Here is a 23,896-nt window from a genome sequence, read left to right as displayed (position 1 = left end):
TATGGTGGCTGTTGCAGTGCACATGGTTACAAAGGATGTAGATGGTGGCTATTGCACTGCACGTGGTTACAAAGGCTGTAGATGGTGGCTATTGCAATGTACATAGTTACAAAGCCTGTAGATGGTGGCTTTTGCAGTGTATGTGGTTACATAGGCTGTAGATGGTGGCTGTTGCAGTGCACATGGTCACAAAGGCTGTAGATGGTGGCCATTGCAGTGTACATAGTTACAAAGGCTGTAGATGCTGACTGTTGCAGTGCACATGGTTACAAAGGCTGTAGATGGTGGCTATTGCAGTACAGTGCAATTAGTTACAAAGGCTATAGATGGTGGCTATTGCAGTGCATGTGGTTACAAAGACTGTAGATGGTGGCTATTGCAGTGCACGTAGTTACAAAGGCTGTAGATAGTGGCTATTGCAATGTGTGTGCTTACCAAGGCTGTAGATGCTGGCTATTGCAGTGCACATAGTTACAAAGGCTGTAGATAGTGGCTACTGCAGTGCATGTGGCTACAAAGACTGTAGATGGTGGCTATTGCTGTCCACATGGTTACACAGGCTGTAGATGGTGGCTATTGCAGTGCACATAATTACAAAGGCTGTAGATGGTGGCTATTGCACTGCATGTAGTTACAAAGGCTGTAGATGGTGGCTGTTGCAGTGCATGTGCTTATAAAGGGTGTAGATGGTGTCTGTTGCAGTGGTAACAAAGACTGCAGATGGTGGCTGTTGCAGTGCATGTAGTTACAAATGCAGTAGATGGTGGCTGTTGCAGTGCATGTGCTTACAAAGGCTGTAGAGGGTGGCTGTTGCAGTGCACATGGTTAGAAAGGCTGTAGATAGTGGCTATTGCAGTGCGTGTGGTTACAAAGACTGTAGATGGTGGCTATTGCAGTGCACATGGTTGCACAGGCTGTAGATGGTGGCTATTGCAGTGCACATAGTTACAAAGGCTGTAGATAGTGGCTGTTGCAGTGCATGTGCTTATAAAGGGTGTAGATGGTGGCTGTTGCAGTGGTTACAAAGACTGTAGATGGTGGCTATTGCAGTGCACATAGTTACAAAGGCTATAGATAGTGGCTATTGCAGTACATGTGGTTACCAAGGCTATAGATGGTGGCTATTGCAGTGCACATAGTTACAAAGGCAGATGATTGTAAACTATGGGTTGTTACACTACAACATCATACTCAAACCCTCCAGAATGAACTTGCTCTTGTAAGCTCTTCATGGTTTAAAAATGGTCTCAAATTAAATGATAATTGCAGTATCATCACATCTGTTAGACAATCCCTCTTCTCATCATGCTGTCTGGATAACGCACTTTTACAAAATGAAAATGTAGTTAGTGGCTAAACTATTTGGGTTGAAAGTGGGCAACCTTTTAATCATTGTATATTAGTGGCTATCAAGAAATCCTTTTAATTAATCCATCTAACTGCCAAATGAATGTCATCAAGGGTCCCTTATACCCAGCATTGATCAGGCCAGTTAGCAAGTACCATGCCCCTTTTTGGTACGTATCTTAACATATCAAACAATTAGAAAGACCCCAAAGGCTCATAACCAGAAAAATCACAGGCCTAATTTCTATGAACTAGAAAGTCAGTTTAGAAGTGCTATCCCTTTGTGCTGTGCCTAACAGACATTTGAAGGAAGATCTCTGCCTGACTCGCCATGTTATTAGATACTCAATTTAGACCTCCTGTTTCTCCTCAAGACCGATATCATCAGCAATAGTAGAACCAGGGACCTAAATCTTCACCAACAGATAAATAAAACATGACAGAATGACAGGTTTATAACAAAGCACCTCCCAAATCTCTGCAATAAAGTCCCCCTGCATGTGCAGCAGTTCAACTCACTAGCATCATTTAAATGTAAGCTAGATCACTAGATGGATATCCACAAATCTACTCCAAAATTGACTGGTATAGTCCTCCTGGAGAAAGGGCTTGCTTTCTGAGAGAGGTTGCTGATAAGGCAAAATGGTCACGAGAGACAGTGGCTTCGGAATATCTGTGCATCTATGAAGCTATGTAATTATATAAATTAAAGACAATTGCTGACTAATGTAGTCTATCTTCATAGGGAAAAGTTTATTGAGAAAATCTTACAGTATTCTTTAGACCTCACAGCTGCATATGATGGTTGTTATCTGTGGTATGTACTTGCTGTTGTCCCGCAAAACATTGAAAACATACCGTGTGGTAAATTTTGAATTTAAAGTGAATACTTAATATTAGGAAATAAGGACAGTTTGATGTTTGTTTCTGGTAAATCACATGGGAGGAAACATGACAGTGGAAGATTGCAGCATGGTGCAAACTTAAAATAAAAGGGGACTTTCAAAAGGGAAGTATGAGAGATGCCTGTTATTCAGGAGGATGGTATCAGAAGAATGAGAATATATTTGATGACAATATTAGCAAAAATAAAGGAAAAAATACAATGACCCTGTCGTATAACAGGCAAACATAGGAATAATAAAAAATAACTGGTGATTTATACAAGTGTTAAATTGTGTTAAGGAATTAGTACCCACGACACCGAGTGTTTCTTATAAGAGATCAAAGAATTTAAAGCAAAAGTTATGTTATGTGGAACAAAATATAAAGAGGAGAATACATGTCATGAAACATGCTACCTTCCCATGTTGGAAGTGGCAACAATGTAAATTTATTTATAGGAAAAATCATATAGTAAAATCCATTAACAAAGAAAGAGTTTTATTTGAAATGCTTAGCAGTATGTGATTCAGAAAATTGTATATGAAGTCTGTCTTTTCTAATTTCTCCAAATATTATGGGTTTCTAATACCATGGAAGTGACATCAGATTATGTGACGTGAAAATAAATAAAAGGGAATTTTTTAAGCATGTCAACATTTGATAAAGCATTAGGTGAAAGCTGTGAAAAGTTTGTGAATCACACTTACTGTTTACTTGATTATTAATAATTCAGTTTGTGGTTTTAGAAACATTCACATTATACTACTGGGAGACATTTGTTTTCTTTTATTTTGAGGTCCAGATGTGATGTTTTTTCCATCAGTACTGCTTGAGGTATTTTCATTTGTTTTCTTCTGAGTTCATCACATTGGGGATCAGAAAGTTGCAGTTAGCTCTTCACTTCATGTGTCAAACTGAGCGAGCCAGGGGTGTGACTTTGAAGAGGTTTTGCCTTTCACAACTGTGGTGTCATCATGTAGTTAGTACAATTAGTTTTGATGTAGCAGGGCCTGTTCCATGCAAAATAAAAACATTTAAAAAATATACGTCACTAGTAGATGGAGGCAAACTGTAAATACTTGCCCACCACGCCAAGACTACATATACCTCTCAAAATAATCCTGAGGTATCAAAGCTTTTGAGATACATTTGAGAAGAATGGCTAGGTTTAAAAGGCCCCTTAGGGTCATAAGGCTAAATCACTGATGAACCTGAGAAAAAAACACAGTGACAGCCCTCTATCTGTCTGTTGTCTGCATAGCTACATGAACCTTTAGGATACATATATATTTGTGTGTGTGTGTATGTGTGTGTGTGTGTGTGTGTGTGTGTGTGTGTGTGTGTGTGTGTGTGTCCATTCATGTGTGTGTGTGCATGTGCGTGTGTGTATCTCTATTTATCTATAGAGATATACATACAGAATATACAGATACACACACACACACACACACACACACACACACACACATATATATATATATATATATATATATATATATATATATATATATATAGATAGATACGGGTCTACTTCATTTGACTGAAAATACACTTCACTGAAAATGAAATCAGTGGGATCACTTCACTGAAAGCCCACTTCACTGAAACTCATTTCTTTGAAAGTTATATATGGCCTTTTCCCCGCTGTAGTGTAATCCTGGAGTTGGTATATATATATTAAAATGTGGGGGGGTGGGGCACAGCCCCCCACATTGGGGGGGTGGGGGTGTAGCCCCCCCCACATATAAACATTTTAAACTATACACATTGATACTTACACGTGCAATGAATAACTGTTTCCAGAAGAGAATATATAACCAACATACGTGGGTGGCTTTGCCCCCCACACCCCTCTTAATATATATACTAACTTCAGGATCGCACTACAGTGGGGAAAAGGCCATATATAACTTTCAACTAAATGAGTTTCAGTCAAATGAGTTTTCAGTGAAGTGGGCATTTAGTGAAGTGGTCCTAGTAATTTCATTTTCAGTGAAGTGCATTTTCAGTCAAATGAAGTAGACCCATATATATATATATATATATATATATATATATATATATATATATATATATATATGTGTGTGTTGAGTAAAATCTTACTATAAACATAGATGTCCTTCTCTTACATGTTGCAGTATTCAACATATGGGTTTACTCCTCTTGCTTCATGAACGTCTGGCCAGTATACAAAAGTTTTCAGTCCCTGTATGGTGCGTGGCATATCTGATGTGATGCAAGGAACGTGGGCCATAAAAGTGATGTCTGCATGCACCAGCCCTCAGAACTGTAAGCCCCAGTCGGACCAGTCCTAGTAAGGGCAATGCCAGTCCTGTGCCACCTAGAAAGTGAAATGCCACCTAACAGGAGGGGAAGGAGGGAGGGAAGGAATACTGCAACATGGAAGAGGACATCTATGGTTATGGTAAGGTTTCACACAACTATTCTATGTCCTTCTATTCCCATGTTGCAGCATTCAACATATGGGTGAGTGCCAAAGCTCAATGTGAAGGAGGCGGTGGTGGTCTACAGGCGGTTTCCAGGAATCCGTGAATGATAGCCCTGGCAAAACCTGCCCTTGCCTTGGAAATGTGGTCTAACTTGTAATGTTTGGTGAAGGTGTGCACTGACGACCAAGTGTTTGCTTCAAGAATGGTAGAGGTATCCAGACCTTTGAAGAAGGTTCCTGAGGAAACCACAGAGGCACTTATCTGATTTCCAGAATCCGATGGCTGTGAAAGCAGGAACACCTGGCGTTCGACTGGTGGCTGAGATGTTCTGAGGGCTGGTGCATGCAGATGTCACTTTTATGGCCCACGTTCCTTGACCCATGTCACACGCACCATACTGGGACTGAAAACTTTTGTATACTGGCCGGATTTTGCGAAGCAAGAGGAGTAAACCCATATGTTGAAAACTGCAACATGGGAATAGAAGAGTATATATATATATATATATATATATATATATATATATATATATATATATATACACACATACATACACACACACACACACACACACACACACACACACACACACACACACACACACACACACACACACACACACAAACACACACATACACACCTATATGGTGTATTGAAGGGGGATAGTGTGTCCCCCTATTTTGCCAAATTGGTTTGAAATTAATGGGGAAAAAATAGTTTATACACAGCCGATATATTTTTTAAATATATAAAATTGCACGTGCATTTTATTGATGATTTATTTTTTACTGTCTAATGGTCCTGGTAACATTGTTCATGACATACAGGTTTTGTCATAATGCATTATGAAAACTTTTGTCTTTTAGCTATAAGTGGGATGTGGCTACTATTCAATATTTGGATATTGAAGTTCACTTAGATACGTCAAAAAGATGTTTTAAGCAATCTGTCTGTTCATAGGTTCATAGATGCGTACTAGGCTAATAGCCCTGGAGCCTTTACAAGCCTAGCCCATAGGATTACCTGGCATCATGCCACCCGACCTTAGTTCCCAGTGCTTCTGTCAATTAGAGCGACTGGGGTGATCCCCAGGGTGAATTTTCTATTTCCCATCCACTCATCAAGATTTATCTTGCAGACCGCCAGTGAGGTGCTCTGCTTGACATGTATGCAAAGTCTATTCCAGAGCATGGGCAGTCTCTGGGTTATGAACCTGTCCCTCCAGCATGTTCTGTTGATTGTGGTAATAAGGTTGAGGTCTCTGGAGCATGTGGTGTGGAGGGATTAGGATTTCTTTAGATGTAGCATGTCTAACAGAGCTGGGTCAGACATGGCTTTGTAAGTCAAGCAGAGATCATTTCTAAGTAGGTGATATAAGACAGAGAATAGTTGGAGTTTTTTGAGTCTGTCCATATAGGGCAAGTGTATAAGGCCTAGGATCCTCTTTATGAGGTACTTTTGTCGCCTCTGCAGTTGTTGCAGGTGTCTAGTGCGGTACATGCCAAATGGGGCATTGTATTTGATGACTAGCCTAAAGAGGGAAGAGTAGAGGGAGACAATGACCTCTTTCTTCCTGGATGCAAAACCCTTAGTAATGTGATGTGCCACATAGAAGGACATTCTGACCACAGTGGAAATGTGGTGGTCAAAAGAGAGGTTGCTTTCAACCTCTGTTCCCTGATTTCTTATAACGCCTTCTATGTTCAGTGGACTACCATCGATGTGGTAATTCAAGGGAACCGGGTTTTTCCAAAGGGGGATGACAACACATTTTGTGGCACTGAGCTTAAGGCCATGGTTCTGACACCAGTCGTTGGTCTCAGTGAGGCCTTTCTGTAGGATGTCAACATCACTTGGGGAGTTAATAATAACGCCCAACTTGCAATCATCTGCAAACTTTGTCAGCCAAAGTCCCTTCATGTTGGCCTGAACTTCAGAGAAGTAGATACCAAACAGGAGAGGACCCAGGACTGAACCCTGTGGGACTCCACTCGTGACTGGTCTGCAGTCTGACTTGGAGTCAGCTACTTTCACACTGTGGATTCTATCTGTGAGCCAGTTTGCAACCCACGTAGTGATATAGGTGTGGATGCCTAGCTTAGTGAGTTTTTCTATGATTCCTGAGTGGAGAATGGTATCAAAGGCCTTGACCAGATCAAGGTAGGCTGTATGAACCACCTTGCCTTCATCCACAGCTCTGGTAACTCAAAGAAGTCTACCAAGTTGAGCAGGCATGATTTACCCTTCACAAAATCAAACTGTGTAGGATCCAGAGTTTGGAGATTCCCTATATCCTTGTTTATTAGGTCCATGATGATGCATTCCATAGCTTTGCATATCAGACTCATCAGGCTAATGGGGCAATAGTTTCCAGGGTCTGTAGTCACTCCTCCTTTGTGTAGTGATACTATTAGGGAAAAGGTGTTTACTACCTTAAAGAGTATGGTTGGGATTGGAGCAGGGGTCTGTACAATAGTGACATCTTAACCCCTACATGTAAAATAATCATTGTTTTTTTTTTTTTTTTTGTAGTAGCCCTACTAACTATATTGCAGGTGAATTAGAGGTTGTATGAAACACTTGCATGGAAAAATTCAAGGAAATTAACTGTATTTCTAAACAGACACCTCAGATTTTTTTGTATTGTGCAGAAAAAAAAAAACAGAAGACTAATTGTTCCATTTATTATACATGCATACATAGCCTGGAGTTTGAATTATTAGCTCAGTATTAATTGTGTAGGGCCTGTTCTTCATTAAACAGTCACTAAAACATATAAGGATAGTAATATTTTTTAAAAGTAACCACATAACTATTCAGAGTCCTCTGATGCAATTAAATATCTGCTACCCTTTCTCTTTGATCAGGCCTGGCACCTTTGAAACACTCTAATGGCTTGTGTTATGATTATTGTGTTTCACTTTGAATTTCATCACCTTCCTCCTGTCTGTCAAATATCCGTGGTGGTGCAGCGGTAGCGTTGTTGCCTCACAGCAAGAGGTTCTCCCATTCGATTCTCGGCTGGACTACGGGTAGTGCCTTCTGTGTGGAGTCTGCATGTCCTCCCCGCGGTTGGGTGGGCATTCAAAAGTCATGCGTAAATGGGTGTGCCTTCGTTGAAGGTTGAACGTCGAGCTGGCACATCGACATTAATCAAAAATCTACTGCCAATCATTAGCGACCGGAGTTCCACTGTGGCGACCCCTAACCCTGTGCCGAAAGACAACAACATCACTACAGGTAATTTTCACTTCTTTTCACAGCCATGGATTCATTCTGTTACTGACCTTTCAACTCAGTTTTGGTGCATACACCTGTCTTCTGATAAGCTTGTCGTCCCTGCTGTGTTCTGTTTTCTTTGCATTTCTGAAGTATGTAACATATTGCATTTTTGAAACATCTGCTTATAACATAGTTCCTCACTCTCCCTCTGTTTTACTACCACTAATGTATAGTCTAAAGGTATAATTACACAATACCACTATTTCATAAAGAAATTTACACTTTATTCACAATGTGGACTTACTGGTGGTCAGTACAATGGAAGGATGTTGTGATGTCTTTTTAATTCAATTCTGTGTTCAACAACAAAGCATATTTTTTTTCATTAGTAGCACCTTCTCACTTTATGCTGTATGATTTAGCCTTGGGGATGATGCTGAGGGGCCAGATTTTTTTACCGTTTTTCTACTTTAGGGTAATTCTCCCTGCCATAGATGGAATCTATGGATGCCCTGCTCAGTAACGCATAACTGTGTGTTGGTTTTTTTCACTAACTTCAGTTAACCCTTGCTGTCCACCTTGCAAGCAACACCATGTCATATGGGAAGTTGACCAGCATCCATTGTTATCATTACAGTTATTTCATTATTTATTTATTTATTTCCAGTTTGATTACCGGGGAGGTCCACTGGGCCCAGAGAGCCCATTTTCAGTGGAGGCCCGGGGAGAAAAGCTCCATGAAACAGATTACAGTAAAGATAGCAGTCCAATAAAAATAAGGTGCAACTACAAATGCATATCAAATAATACAAAGTGTGAGCAATATTGCCCATAGTAGAAAAATATCGTGCAGATACATTTTAACAAATTCACACAGTTAAAGGCAAAGTCAAAAGCTATTTACAATATTTACAGAGTGTGAGAGATTGTGTGGGAATTAAGTATAGAAGGTTATAGCCAGCTATAAGGTGCTTAAGAACTCAGAAGGATACCCTCCCAGGGGCTTTTGTTAAAGCGTTCTAGGTAGGGAGAATGCAGTTACATTTCCATTTGGAGGAGAGGTAGGTGTAAAGCTGAGTTTTGAAGTTGTTTGTGTTTGACACTGTCCTTAGTGCGGAAGGGACAGAGTTCCATTTCTTACCCAAGGAGAAGGAGAGGAGAAGTTGTCCAGCAGGACATTTAGGTTTGTGGATAGTAATCAAATTTTGGTGTTTAAATCTGAGAGTTCTGTTTGGGGTGTATGGGGGAAGGATGTTGTTTAGAGCTGGGCATTTGGTTGGATTAAATATTAGTCTATGTGCTGTAGTGAGCTGGAGGAAGTCCAGGTAATTTGTGAATTCTAATCAGTTGAGGGATTGGGGGGTAACACAGTGATGAGTGGAATGTTTGGCTTTGGTGACAAATTTAGAAATTTTGTTATAACAGCTTTCAAGTTTGGAAGTAATGGGAGAAGTAGGTTAGTTAGTAGCGGATATCCATACAGAAGGGAGGGAAGAAGGTAAGAGGAAGCCAGAGTTGCCTGGTAGAAGTAGAGAGGAAGTGGTTGTTCCTGTAGAGCATACCTAGCTTTTGGTGGGTTTTCTTTATATTTTGCTGAATATGGATGTCGAACTTGAGGTGTTCGTCTATAGTTACACCAAGTAGTTTGGCAAAGGGAACAACTTTGATTGGAGTGTTGTTTTGGCTAAGGACTTGGAAGGAATTTTTATTATCAGAGAAAGATTTTGAGGGAGTGAATAGCAGTATTTTAGATTTGTTAGCATTGAGAGAAAAGTGATTTTGGCACATCCAGATCTCAGTAATTGAGAAGGCAGTCTGAGTTTTAGATAGGAGTTCAGAGAGGTTAGAGGCAGAGCAGACAAGTGTAGAGTCATCTGCATATTGGATGATTTGGCATTAGGAATAACAGAGTAAAGGTTATTGATAAAGATATTAAACAGCATTGGTCCAAGGATGGACCCCTATGGTACTCTGGTAGGAGTGGGTAAGAAAGGTGAGGTGCCTTTTTTCCATTTCACAGCCCTATATCTATCTGACAGACAGCTTGAGAGCCAGGAAAGTGTGTTTTGGGAGAGATTTAGGTTTGAGAGGTGACTTAGAAGGTGCTTATGGGAAACAGTATCAAATGCTTTAGAGAGATCTAGGATCGCTGTGGATACCAAGTTCCCAGAATCTCAGGCTTGACTGATAGTTTCTAAGAATGACAGTAGAGTTGTTATGGTGCTATGTTCAGGTTGGAAGCCATGCTGGGTAGGGGAAAGAAGTTGTTTTTTAGTCAGAAAAGACACAAGTTGGAGGGGGATGCATTTTTCTAGAATTTTGGAGACTAGAGAGAGAAGAGCTATAGGGCGGAAGTTTGAAATGTTAGTGTTTTTGCCTCCCTTCTGGAGAGGAAGAATAAAGGTGGAACGCCAGAGTTTAAGGACATAGGATTCCTTTATAGATCTTTTAATTAGGATACTAATTGAGAGAGCTATACCATTGTCAGCTGACTTGAGAAAAGAAGAGGGGATGTTGTCAGGTGCATTGGAGCACTATCATTGTATAACCTGATCTTTCCTTTGAAACTCAGTGTGACACTTTCCATTTTTAGATATCTTAAAATTTTTTTAACAAAATAAAAAAAAAAAATCAAAGTATACATGTTATCCGTGTCCTTCTGTTTCACACAGTATAACCGTTTTAAAATGTGGCATCTTAAGTGAGCTCAAAAGAAAAAGAACTCTGTGTCAATTCGTTATACAAGTATTCTTTACAATTATTAAAAAAAGACTGTAGGAAATAGAATTATTGTACTTTGTAGCAAATACGAGCAACTTTTTGCAGGTTTTCCACTGAATGCTCAGAATGTATACCACGCGTCTCATTAATAATTGTTATAGCTTCTGAACTGGTATCAGATACCCTCTTGAATAGCATTGGTGTGCTGATGCAGTTTAACAAAAATGTTTTAAACTTTGTTGCAGGAATGAATTATGAATGAATTGATTCAGACAATATTGCTTGTATTTACAGTGGAGCAGGGCACATTTAAATATCCTTCCTGGATATGCTCACACATATTTTTGCTTAACACATTACAAAATTACTAATAAGATTTGCCACCACAAAGTACAATAATTCCCTGTATATGTATTATTTATTATTTATTTATTTGTGTTTGTTTACCAGGATGGTCCACTGAGCCATAGTGAGCCCATTTTCAGTGGTGGTCCGGGGAGAAAAGCTCAGCGTTAAAACTAATATACAATGGAAACTACTGAGTAGCAGTTTGATAAAGAAAGTCATGCTAACTATTACATACATTAGGGAATTCCCGATAACAGTAAACAAGCACAGCAATAAAGAAAGTCATGCTAACTATTACATACATTAGGGAATTCCCGATAACAGTAAACAAGCACAGCAATAAAGAAAGTCATGCTAACTATTACATACATTAGGAATTCCGATAACAGTAAACAAGCACAGCAATAAAGAAAGTCATGCTAACTATTACATACATTAGGAATTCGATAACAGTAAACAAGCACAGCAATAAAGAAAGTCATGCTAACTATTACATACATTAGGAATTCGATAACAGTAAACAAGCACAGCAATAAAGAAAGTCATGCTAACTATTACATACATTAGGGAATTCCGATAACAGTAAACAAGCACAGCAATAAAGAAAGTCATGCTAACTATTACATACATTAGGGAATTCCCGATAACAGTAAACAAGCACAGCAATAAAGAAAGTCATGCTAACTATTACATACATTAGGAATTCCGATAACAGTAAACAAGCACAGCAATAAAGAAAGTCATGCTAACTATTACATACATTAGGGAATTCCCGATAACAGTAAACAAGCACAGCAATAAAGAAAGTCATGCTAACTATTACATACATTAGGGAATTCCCGATAACAGTAAACAAGTACAGCAATAAAGAAAGTCATGCTAACTATTACATACATTAGGGAATTCCCGATAACAGTAAACAAGCACAGCAATAAAGAAAGTCATGCTATTACATACATTAGGGAATTCCCGATAACAGTAAACAAGCACAGCAATAAAGAAAGTCATGCTAACTATTACATACATTAGGGAATTCCCGATAACAGTAAACAAGCACAGCAATAAAGAAAGTCATGCTAACTATTACATACATTAGGGAATTCCCGATAACAGTAAACAAGCACAGCAATAAAGAAAGTCATGCTAACTATTACATACATTAGGGAATTCCCGATAACAGTAAACAAGCACAGCAATAAAGAAAGTCATCGCTAACTATTACATACATTAGGGAATTCCCGATAACAGTAAACAAGCACAGCAATAAAGAAAGTCATGCTAACTATTACATACATTAGGGAATTCCCGATAACAGTATACAAGCACAGCAATAAAGAAAGTCATGCTAACTATTACATACATTAGGGAATTCCCGATAACAGTAAACAAGCACAGCAATAAAGAAAGTCATGCTATTACATACATTAGGGAATTCCCGATAACAGTAAACAAGCACAGCAATAAAGAAAGTCATGCTAACTATTACATACATTAGGGAATTCTTGATAACAGTAAACAAGCACAGCAATAAAGAAAGTCATGCTAACTATTACATACATTAGGGAATTCCCAGTAACAGTAAACAAGCACAGCAAAAGCTCACTGCATTAATTGCCGTACAGTAAATGTTATGCAGTCACTGTTGAATACGGGGTAGAAGCTGGTTATTAAAAACTACTTTAGTTACAGTATAAAATACGAGATTGTGTTGAATGGCCTGTAAGATGCCACAGTTAGGTATAATATGAAACATGCTGACAGTTTAAGTTTAGTCATGTGGTAAGAGTATTAAATAATTATAAATATTTGTACTGCTAGACTTATCGTAAGGTTAAGACATGAGAGTAAACTTTAATCATAGAAGTCAGAAGTCCAAGTAAGGAGTGCATATCATATACATAAAGTCAAAATGATAGTCATGTTAGTAGCCAGTCAAGTGTAGCTTATCAGGGGGACATTAATAAGGGGATAGTAGTAGAGAGTCTGGGGAATCAGGTTATGGGAGGCATACAGTGCCATAGAGTGGAGAGCTGTTGTCGTAGAGATTTTTTGAATGAAGGGGCATTGTTGGTGGTTCTTATTGTTAATGGGACTGCATTCCACTGTTTGGCAATTGAGAAGGAGTAGAGCATTTGACCAGCGAGAAGGTTTGGTTTTTCTACTTCCAAGCAAAGTTGGTTCTCAGATCTAAGAGGTCTGTTTGGGTGATAGTGAGTAAGTATAGAGGTAAGGGCTGGGAATTCTGATGGTTTGTAAATGATTTTGTGTGCTGTTGTTAATTGTAAGTATGAAAGGTAGTATGGAAGTTTGAGCCAATTTAGTAAGTGTAAGAAGGAGCAGTGATAGAGGAATATTTTGCATTAGTTGCAAACTTGGCGATTTTATTGTAGCAGATCTTGAGGTTGGTTTTCAGGGAGGACTGGATATTGGTGAGGAGGGGAATGTAATTTATTTCTGATTACATGGATGGTCTATATATATATTGTAATGCAGAAGACAGAAACACAGCCACCAATATGATTTGGGGGGTGGCACTAATGCCATCAATGTTATGGAGGGACAGCACCACTGCCACCAATATTATGGAGGGATGCCACCAATTCCACTGATGTTATAGATGGATGACACCACTGCTACCAATGTTATGGAGGGACAGTACCACTGCCACAAATATTCCACAGAGATGGCACCCATGTAAATAATGTTATGGAGGGACAGCACCACTGCCACAGATATTCCACAGAGATGGAACCCCTGTAAATAATGTTATGGAAAGATGACTCCACTGCTACCAATTTTATGCAGGGACAGCAACACTGCTACAAATATTACAGAGGGATGGCACCCCTGTAAATAATATTAAGAAGGGATGACACCACTGCTATCAATGTTATGGAGGGATAGCACCACTGCCATAAATATTACACAGGGATGGAACCCCTGTAAATAATGTTATGGATGGATGACACCACTGCCACAAATATTACACAGGGATGGCACCCCTGTAAATAATGTTATAGACGGATGACACCACTGCCACAAATATTATACAGGGATGGCAGCCCTGTAAATAATGTTATGGACGGATGACACCACTGCCACAAATATTCCACAGAAATGGCACCCCTGTAAATAATGTTATGGATGGATGACACCACTGCCACAAATATTCCACAGAGATGGCACCCCTGTGAATAATGTTATGGAAGGATGACTCCACTGCTACCAATGTTATGCAGGGACAGCAACACTGCCACAAATATTACAGAGGGATGGCACCCCTGTAAATAATGTTATGGAGGGATGACACCACTCCTACCAATGTTATGGAGGGACAGTACCACAGCCACAAATATTACACAGGGATGACACCCCTGTAAATAATGTTATGGAGGGATGACACCACTGCTACCAATGTTATGGAGGGACAGTAACACTGCCACAAATATTACAAAGGGATGGCACCCCTGTAAATAATGTTATGGAGGGATGACACCACTGCTACCAATGTTATGAAGGGATGACACCACTTGCTACCAATGTTATGGAGGGATGACACCACTGCTACCAATGTTGTGGAGGGACAGTACCACAGCCACAAATATTTCACAGGGATGGCACCCCAGTAAATAATGTTATGGAGGGATGACACCACTGCTACCAATGTTATGGAGGGACAGTAACACTGCCACAAATATTACAAAGGGATGGCACCCCTGTAAATAATGTTATGGAGGGATGACACCACTTGCTACCAATGTTATGGAGGGATGACACCACTTGCTACCAATGTTATGGAGGGATGACACCACTGCTACCAATGTTGTGGAGGGACAGTACCACAGCCACAAATATTTCACAGGGATGGCACCCCAGTAAATAATGTTATGGAGGGATGACACCACTGCTACCAATGTTATGGAGGGACAGTAACACTGCCACAAATATTACAAAGGGATGGCACCCCTGTAAATAATGTTATGGAGGGACAGTAACACTGCCACAAATATTACAGGGGCATGGCATCCCTGGTTTCTATGTAATGGAGCGATGCCACCAGTGTTATGAGGTAATGATACTACAGTCACCAATGTGAGAGAAATAATAGCTAGAAATTGGACAAAATCTGTTTCAGTAATTAATTCATAAAGTATAACTTGGCATATAGGAAATATGTACTACTTTCCTGGGTATTGGCTTCCAGCATCAACACCTTGACTGGACTGCAAACAGGTAATTTACAGAGTCTTTTGCCAAAACCCCCAAGGTTCCTATGTTACCCACTCTCTCTGTGAACTGGTCTTCCATTTCCCCTTTATCTATGGTAACTGCCTTTCACACAAAGTCTTATTTTCGCCCCCCCCACACACACATGCATATATGCACAGAGACATGCACAAACATGCCCACACCCACACATACACACACACAGACAGACACACACACACACACACACACACACACACACACACACACACACACACACACACACACACACACACAGACACACACACACGCACATATATAGACATATACACACAGACGTACACAGGCACATTACCACTTGTATCATGTATGCAAAAAAAGCTGCTGAACATTTCAGAACATTTCAGATAATTACCAGAAACAAAATTTACAGGACCAGACCAGGGCTGACCAAATATGTCCACATATACAAAAGTCACCAGCAACAGATCCAAAGATCCAGATACCAAGACAAAAAGTGTATCACATCTAAATTGTTTATTGTAAAACGAATAGGTAAGTGCTTTCACCCGACTGGGCTTCCTCAGACCATAATACATTTGTAATCAAACAGCATTGCATATATTGAATGCTGTTTGATTACAACTGTATTATGGTCTGAGGAAGCCCGATCGGGTGAAAGTGCTTACCTATTCATTTTACAATAAACAATTTGGATGTGATACACTTTTTGTGTTGGTATCTGGATCTTTGGAACTGTTGCTGGTGACTTTTGTATATGTGGACATGGAAACTGGAAACACCCACCAGGGCAGAATAAGATAAAAAACCTTCAATCACCACAAAGTCCAGCAGCCGTACCACCAAGGCGAATTCACCACAGGATTTTATTAGAACAGGCAAATTGTAAAACTGGTACAGACTAAGCACAAAAAGATGCTTTCGCCAAACAGTTAGGCTTCTTCAGAGTCTTAACAAAGAACAAGCAAACACATACAATTTAAATATCATACTCCATACTCCTATTGGTTAAAACAAACACCTCCCCCCCACACATTAATTAATAAAATTTAATCAATAAATGACTATTTAATAGTTGTTCTCATACAAAAATAAATTATTTAAAAACTCCTCAAAAAAAATGTTTTATGTACTTGTTCTAGTTTGTATAAATACATTAAAAACTAAATTTAAACAATAAACTTCATTTATTTCACAATAATATAAATACATTAATAAATACATTAATAAATCTGTTTGTTTGTTATATTTGATGGGACCTAAGTTTTAAAATAGGCTTAATAGAGATGTGGTCATTTAAAACAAACAAAACAGGTTTGGACATGCTGGACATAATTGTTAGAAATAATGGTATTAAAATGAACGAAATGAAGGATGAAATTAGGCAGATGTATGTGAGTATTACCACAGATTTACTATTTGAGCAATATAAAAGCAATTTTGATAGAGCTATTAAAAGTATAGAGGTATTTGTCTTAAAAAATTCTGAAACCAAAGAAAGGAAACTTAAAAGGGACATTTTAGACTACAAACATAAATGTGCATATCCGCCTGGGACTAAATATAGGAATTATGAGACGGGTAATGAAGTAGAGGGCAATGTAGTTGAGGAAGAATTGAATGATTTTAACGAATGTGTGCATAGTCCAAACAGTTTTTTAGATATGGAGAACCAGCCTCGAAGATCAGAGAGGCTACGCAACAGGGGAATCAATGGGGGGGAAGTGCAGGAAAATTACAGAATGAATGGAAGAATCAACAGGAGAGGGAGGTATTAATATGTGGGGATAACTTGTTGGATAAAATTATTGATGGCAATGGAAATATCTGTAATGAAAGTGTCATTAGGGGGAGTGTTTGTGAGTTTGTTAACAATGATGGGACCAATATGGATGTAAGTTTTATTAATACTCAAGAGAAAAGTTGTGTACACAATGAAAACAATATGACACATGTTGAGAACCTTGATGTAAGGAATTTTGTGTACAATGACAACAATATGATTTCTCTATGTTGTGGTTTAGAAGGAACACATGAGAAATGTATTCAAGAAAGTTGTACTGTGCCAGAAGTCTATGATAATTGTGAATTTGTTATCAATGAAGGAGAAAATTTTAAAGTTTATCGGAAAAATGGTTATTGTATTTATAATTACACAGATTTAAGGATTAACAATGAACATTTTGAATTATTTACAAAAGGGGTAAAATTTGTCCCCATGTTTAAACCAGATGTAGTTAAAACACTGGTGGAAATAAAAATGTTCACCAGACAGATGCATTTAAAAATGTTTTTTGCAGGGGGGAAGAATGGTGAAACATTGAATATGAACAATTCTGCTACGGTTACGAATTTTAAAAGGAAAAGCGCATTTATGCCTCCGCTACACACAGAAGTTATAGGTTTTGAAAGACTAGTGGAGGCTCAACTGAGGGAGATGTTAAGGAATTTTCAGGTTTTTGATGACAATTTAACAGTGAAAGAAAGAGATTTATTAGACTCCTTGAAAAAATCCGGTATGTACAGATTTATGAAGCCCGATAAGGGGGGAGGGACAGTGATCATGACAAACACTGATTATATTTCTGATATAACAGCTTTATTAAACAGAGATGAAACATACAAGGTAGTGTCAAAAAGTGAAATAAACAGGACATATTTGAAAATTGATGTTTTTTTATACGACGCTCTCTCTCAAGGTTCAATTAATGAGAGTGAATATGATTTTTTATCAGTTAAATTTCCTAAAATACCGACATTGTTCGGTATTCCAAAGATACACAAGGGTGCTGATAGATTGGAATACAGGCCTATTGTATCTGCAAGAGGATCCAAAACTGAACCCATAGCTGCATTTATAGACACTTCACTTAAACCTATGTTTGATGCCGTGGAACATATAATCAAAGATTCTTGGCATTGTTTAAAAAGGTTTAAAGATGTTGGAAAAATAGAAGGGGATTTTGGTTTCTTGACAATTGATGTTGTTAACTTGTTCTCGGTCATCGCACAAGAGGAAGGCCTAGAGATGTTTTTTGAAGCCATGGTCAAGAGTGGACTGTTTAATGGACAAAAAGTGAATTTTTTGTTAGACCTGATGGAAGTGGTGTTAAAAAACAATTTTGTGGGATTTGAAGGTGATCTTTTCCAGCAGGTCCTAGGAGTGGCAATGGGGGCGAAATGTGCCCCTTTATTTGCGAATGCAGTTTTATTGACCTGGGAGAGGGAACATATTTTTAAGTCCAATAAATACATGGAGAAAATACTTATGTACAATAGGTTTTTGGACGATATATTGATATTATGGAAGGGTGACCAGGATTCAGCAATTGAATTTGTGGATTTTTTGGGGAGAACAACAAACTTTTTGGAATTTACATTCAATTGGAAAAAAGATAGTATCTGCTATTTAGATGTATTGATTTGTAAAAATGAAGGGGGTTTTACAAGTAATATTTACAGAAAGGAAAACTATTCCAACTCCCTTTTACATTTTAACAGTTACCATCCATTTCACCAACGTAAGGGGTTAATCAAGGCTCAAATGGTCAGAACTTCTAGATTGGTTAGTCAAGACATAGATTTTGAGGATGAACTGTTTAAACTGATTGGAATGTTTTTTGACCGTGGGTACCCCTTAAAGCTATTACTTAGTGTAAAAAGGGATGTAAAGAGAGAAAGAAAAGGTAGATATGCTCCGATTCTTTTAGGTGGAGTGACATTAAGGGACGTTGAGAATGGCAAGAAGGATGAAAAGACAGAGGGTTTACGTTTAGTACTTAAATATAATGGGATGACACCTGTGTTTCTGGAAATGATAAAGGGTGTATGGAATTTCTCCCTAAGTGAAGAGGTAAAAAAGATTTTAGGTAAAGGACCTAATATTGTGTACAGTAGAGGGGAGAATCTGAAAGGAATTTTAGAAAAGAATAAAATAAACAATCATAGGTCGAGTATGAAAAAGTGTGGATTTTGTAGATGGTGCAGGTATGTGAACGAAGGTTCATATGTGTGCGTAGAGGGGTACAAATACACCATTAAATGCCCTGGACAGTGTAATTGCTGTACTAAAAACCTTGTATATTTAGCGTCCTGTTCCTCCTGTAATGCTTACTATGTGGGCAAAACTATTAGGAGGCTTAGGGACCGGATTTCTGAACATTTAAGGTCAATTAAAAAGAAGGATTTGCATAATGCACTTTATTTGCACAGTACAAAATGTAGTGATTTTAAAAAGTTTTTGTTTTTTGTTATAGGTCGAGTGATTGATTGTGGTGAAGGTGGAGATGTGGTCAATAGGGTGGGGGCTTTAGAGACAGAATGGCAAATTAGACTAGATGCCTGTAGACCCCCAGGTTTAAATGACCACATCTCTATTAAACCTATTTTAAAACTTAGGTCCCATCAAATATAACAAACAAACAGATTTATTAATGTATTTATTAATGTATTTATATTATTGTGAAATAAATGAAGTTTATTGTTTAAATTTAGTTTTTAATGTATTTATACAAACTAGAACAAGTACATAAAACAATTTTTTTGAGGAGTTTTTAAATAATTTATTTTTGTATGAGAACAACTATTAAATAGTCATTTATTGATTAAATTTTATTAATTAATGTGTGGGGGGGAGGTGTTTGTTTTAACCAATAGGAGTATGGAGTATGATATTTAAATTGTATGTGTTTGCTTGTTCTTTGTTAAGACTCTGAAGAAGCCTAACTGTTTGGCGAAAGCATCTATATGTGGACATATTTGGTCAGCACTGGTCTGCTCCTGTGCTTTTTGTTTTTGACTTTATACATTTGTTTAAGTATAAGGAGCGTTTATTCCCTGGCCACATTCATTCTTGTTTTATTTCAGATAATTAACTTACCTGGGTTAATTTTTCAGGCATCATAGTGGAGCATGGAAATTTAAACATCCCTCTTGGATATGTTCTCATTGATACTTGCTTAACATACCATAAAGTTTTCTAAGATTTCCCATATGTTAAAATAGTTCTATGTCTATGAAATCGTGTTGCTTATTGCATGGATTTAACATATATGAAAAAGCTGCTTAACATTTCAGATAGTTAACTTACCTGCGTTACTTTTTCAGTGACATTATGTGTTCGATCTTTAACCTTGGGTGCGATAATAGTTTTCTCTGATGAAGGTGGGGATGAGGTCTTCTTTTCTCTGACATCAGAAAAGTTCAATGTAATTTGAGGAATTTTATTAATTGTGCTATACTTGTTGAGATTTGAGTCTGAAGTAGATCCCAGCAGGCTTGATTTGATATGATTAAAAGGCCCTAAATGAATTGAAGAAGACAGTTAATAAAGTTCCTTAGCACATTTTAAGTGGCATGTTATAGAAAACTGGTATTATAAATTCTAAAAAAAAAAAAAAGAGACGTATTTGATGATTTTCAGCAGAAACAATTTACATTTTGTAGTTTTACTAATTATTACAACCAGAATTAGAATAGGACTAAACAGGGATTGCTAAAATAATGATTTTTGGCCGAAGAAGATTTTTCAAGTTTAGGATATCTACATAGCAGAAAAAGAGGTCCCTCTTTGTCTGAAACAAAATAATGCTAATGTCAAGTAATTAGTGTTGGGAAGAGATGGCATAGTACCCTACGTGGGGTTGTAGGGTAGCCTAACAACTCCATATACAGTTCAAAAAAGGAAACTGATTTAATTTAACTTTCTACTGTTGCTACTCTAAAAAATTACTTTTGTGAAATGATGTCCATCATACTGGAATAGGAGAAACCTGGTTTATCATTTTGTAATGAATTTATAATACTTAAAGAACTCTAAGTCACATTTCAAGGTGTGACCAATTCATCAGAAAATGCTGCTTAACTATATTTGCCCAAAGGCATACACCCAGTGATAAGCACTGCAAACAAGTGTTTTCTTTCTTAAAGCAATTCATTGTTCATAGGTTCATAAGTTCATAGGTAGGTACTAGGCTATTGGCCCCAGGGCCTAAGTAAGCCTAGCCAACAAGGTTCCCTGGCTTATGCCACCCAAGAAAGTTAATTTCCTGTGCCCCTGTAGAGTAGAGACACAGAAGTGATCCCCGGGATGTATTTCCTATTTCTCATCCACTCATCAAGATTTTTCTTGAAGAGTGCTAATGAGGAACTTTGCTTGACATTTTTGGGTAGCTTGTTCCAGACTACAGGAAGTCTCTGGGACAGGAATCTATCCCTCCAGCATGTCCTGTTTATTGTGGTGACAAGGTTTAGGTCCCTAGAGCATGTAGCTCGGAGGGATTGGGATTTCTTTAGGTGTAGCATGTCCAACAGCTCTGGGTTTAACATAGCTTTAGATGTTAGGCAGAGATCACCTCGAAGTAGGCGATATGCTACAGAGTAAAGCTGGAGTTTTTTGAGATGGTCAGTGTAGGGCATCTGTTTGAGGCAAGTAATCCTCTTTGTGAAGTACTTCTGTGGCCTTTCCAGCTGCTGCAGATGTTTTGTGAGGTACATTCCAAAAGGGGCATTGTACTCTATAATGGGTCTAATGAGTGCCAAGTAGAGGGGAACAATGACCTCTTTTTTCCTGGATGAGAACCCTTTTGTGATGAGGTGTGAGTAGGGTTGCCAGCTGTCCGGTTTTTGACCGAACTGTCCGGTTTTCAGACAAATTGTCCAGTTAAAAAATTTAAACTTATGAAGTCCGTTTTTTTTTCGTGCCGCCAGAGGAGAGGAGAAAGTAAATGTATCCAGCGATACACTACTAGCTACTACACAACAATGAAATGCTTTTAACTTCAGTATTCCTGGTAGCTACATAGTTTAGACAGTACATACATTAACTTAAGTGGCAGTGATGTAATACAAATGGACAAATTTTATTTTCTGCTATACGGATTGTAGAGATATCACTGGAAGGCAGTACTCCGATATTTTTAGCTATCATTATCCTGCCAACTACCAAGCAGTGACAAAAGAAATCTTATAGCAAGATTTAAAATGCTTAAGCACTCTGCCAACATTGCCCAGTGTTGCATTGTAGTACACTCAGACTGATTTTAGAACTTCACCATGCAGTGTAATACTGCTAGCAGTTAACAAGCCCTGATTTGTATTATCCTCATCTACTATGTTGAACCGTATTCCATGAAACAAATTGTGCATCTTGCTTTTTGGGCACTTACAGTTACCCAACATTATTTTGCTTTTACTTGATTCTGACCACATTGAAAAATAAAACTATCTCTTTGCCATGTTCAGAAAATGGCAAGTGTGCTAGCTGCATGTGATTTCTTTTCCCATCTTTCTTAGATCTAGAGGCTTGAGTCATCTTTCATTCAGTCTTATTGCCATTTTACAACTGCATAGAAACTTGTATTAAAGCGCATTGTTGTAGGAAGTTACCTGTTTTAAACGCATAACTTTGGCGTGATATAGAAAAACATTAATGAAACTTTTTCTGAGATTATGGCGTATACTTTGAAAGTAACATAAAACATGTCACCTGTTAGAAATCCATTCATCCACAACCCCTTTATCCCATTTTTGCATATGTGACATGTAAAGAAAAGAGTGGGAGGTAAGTCGGACCCAGTACAAGATCTTAAGTACTAGCATCTGAAATATCACACTAGGGCAGTAACACTTAGCTCAATTGGACTGAAACTTCCTAATCGGAAAATATGTTACATCTTAACAACTGAGTACCTGTCCATTACAAACAGTATTTTACAGAACTTTCAAAATGCAAGGGAATGTTAAGATCATCATTTCTGAATGAGCAGTAAAGTGATGTTATTGACTTAAACGATCTTATGGGGTAAATCAAAACTTACAATTTTTAATAGCAAAGATAACTGCTTACATTTTTTTTGGATTTTTTTAATCAGATTTACCACCATGTGCACAGGCTGCTAGCTCTTGATCTTTTATCTCCATGGATCATCCATAATTAGGTTTAGGAACATAGAAAATAAATAACTGGAGAAAAATGCACCATATTGACACTTTTCATCAATACTGGTACTTACATCTGCAGCAGCCTAGCAGTGCAATTACTGCCTGTGTTCTTAAGTCATCAAAGTGGGTGGTCCCATCAGCTGATGTCACTGTGATGTCACAAAATAGGTGGGAGGGGGTGGGAATGGGTGGAGTTGTGTGATGGACTTTAGTCCAGTTTGAACCTGGCAACCCTAGGTGTGAGACATAGAAGGATTTCCTGACTACTGTGGTGATGTGATTATAAAAGGAGAGACTACTGCTCACCTCAGTCCCAAGGTCTCTTATCACACATTCAGTATTAAGTAGACTGCCATTTATGTGGTAGTTCATGGGTACAGAGTTTTTACCAAAGGGGATGACAATGCACTTTTTGGCATTGAGCTTGAGGCCATGCCTCTGACGCCAGGCATCTGTCTCAGTGAGGCCCTTCTGTAGGATGTCCACATAATTTAGGGACTTGACTATGGCTCCTAGTTTGCAGTCATCTGTGAACTTCATTAGCCAGAGGCCTTCTGTGTTAGCCTTTACTTCAGAGAAGTAGATACCAAACAGGGGGGGTCCCAGGACTGAACCCTGTGGTACTCCACTTGTCACTGGTTTGAAGTCATATTTGGAGCCTGCAACTTTTACAGTGTGGGTTTTGTAAGTGAGCCAGCTGGCAACCCATCTTGTGACATAGGGATTTATACCTAGTTTAGTGAGTTTAGCTATAA

At 38.3% G+C, this 23,896-nt stretch overlaps 1 protein-coding gene across 2 annotated transcripts in view; it reads right to left on the bottom strand.

Moving 5' to 3' along the window:
• Positions 1–23,896, bottom strand: part of KCNH7 (potassium voltage-gated channel subfamily H member 7) — a 2,626,261-nt gene that overhangs the window by 1,039,583 nt on the left and 1,562,782 nt on the right. For both annotated transcript variants that reach the window (XM_044074771.1, XM_044074772.1), the window contains one exon: positions 20,290–20,501. In XM_044074771.1, the coding sequence (XP_043930706.1) occupies positions 20,290–20,501 (212 nt within the window). The remainder of the gene's footprint in view (positions 1–20,289; positions 20,502–23,896) is intronic.

The sequence above is a fragment of the Protopterus annectens genome, chromosome 6.part0 (genome assembly GCF_019279795.1).
Source record: "Protopterus annectens isolate FY-2018-M chromosome 6.part0, PAN1.0, whole genome shotgun sequence".
Taxonomy (NCBI): Eukaryota; Metazoa; Chordata; order Ceratodontiformes; family Protopteridae; genus Protopterus; species Protopterus annectens.
This window is presented reverse-complemented; position numbering and strand designations above follow the sequence as displayed.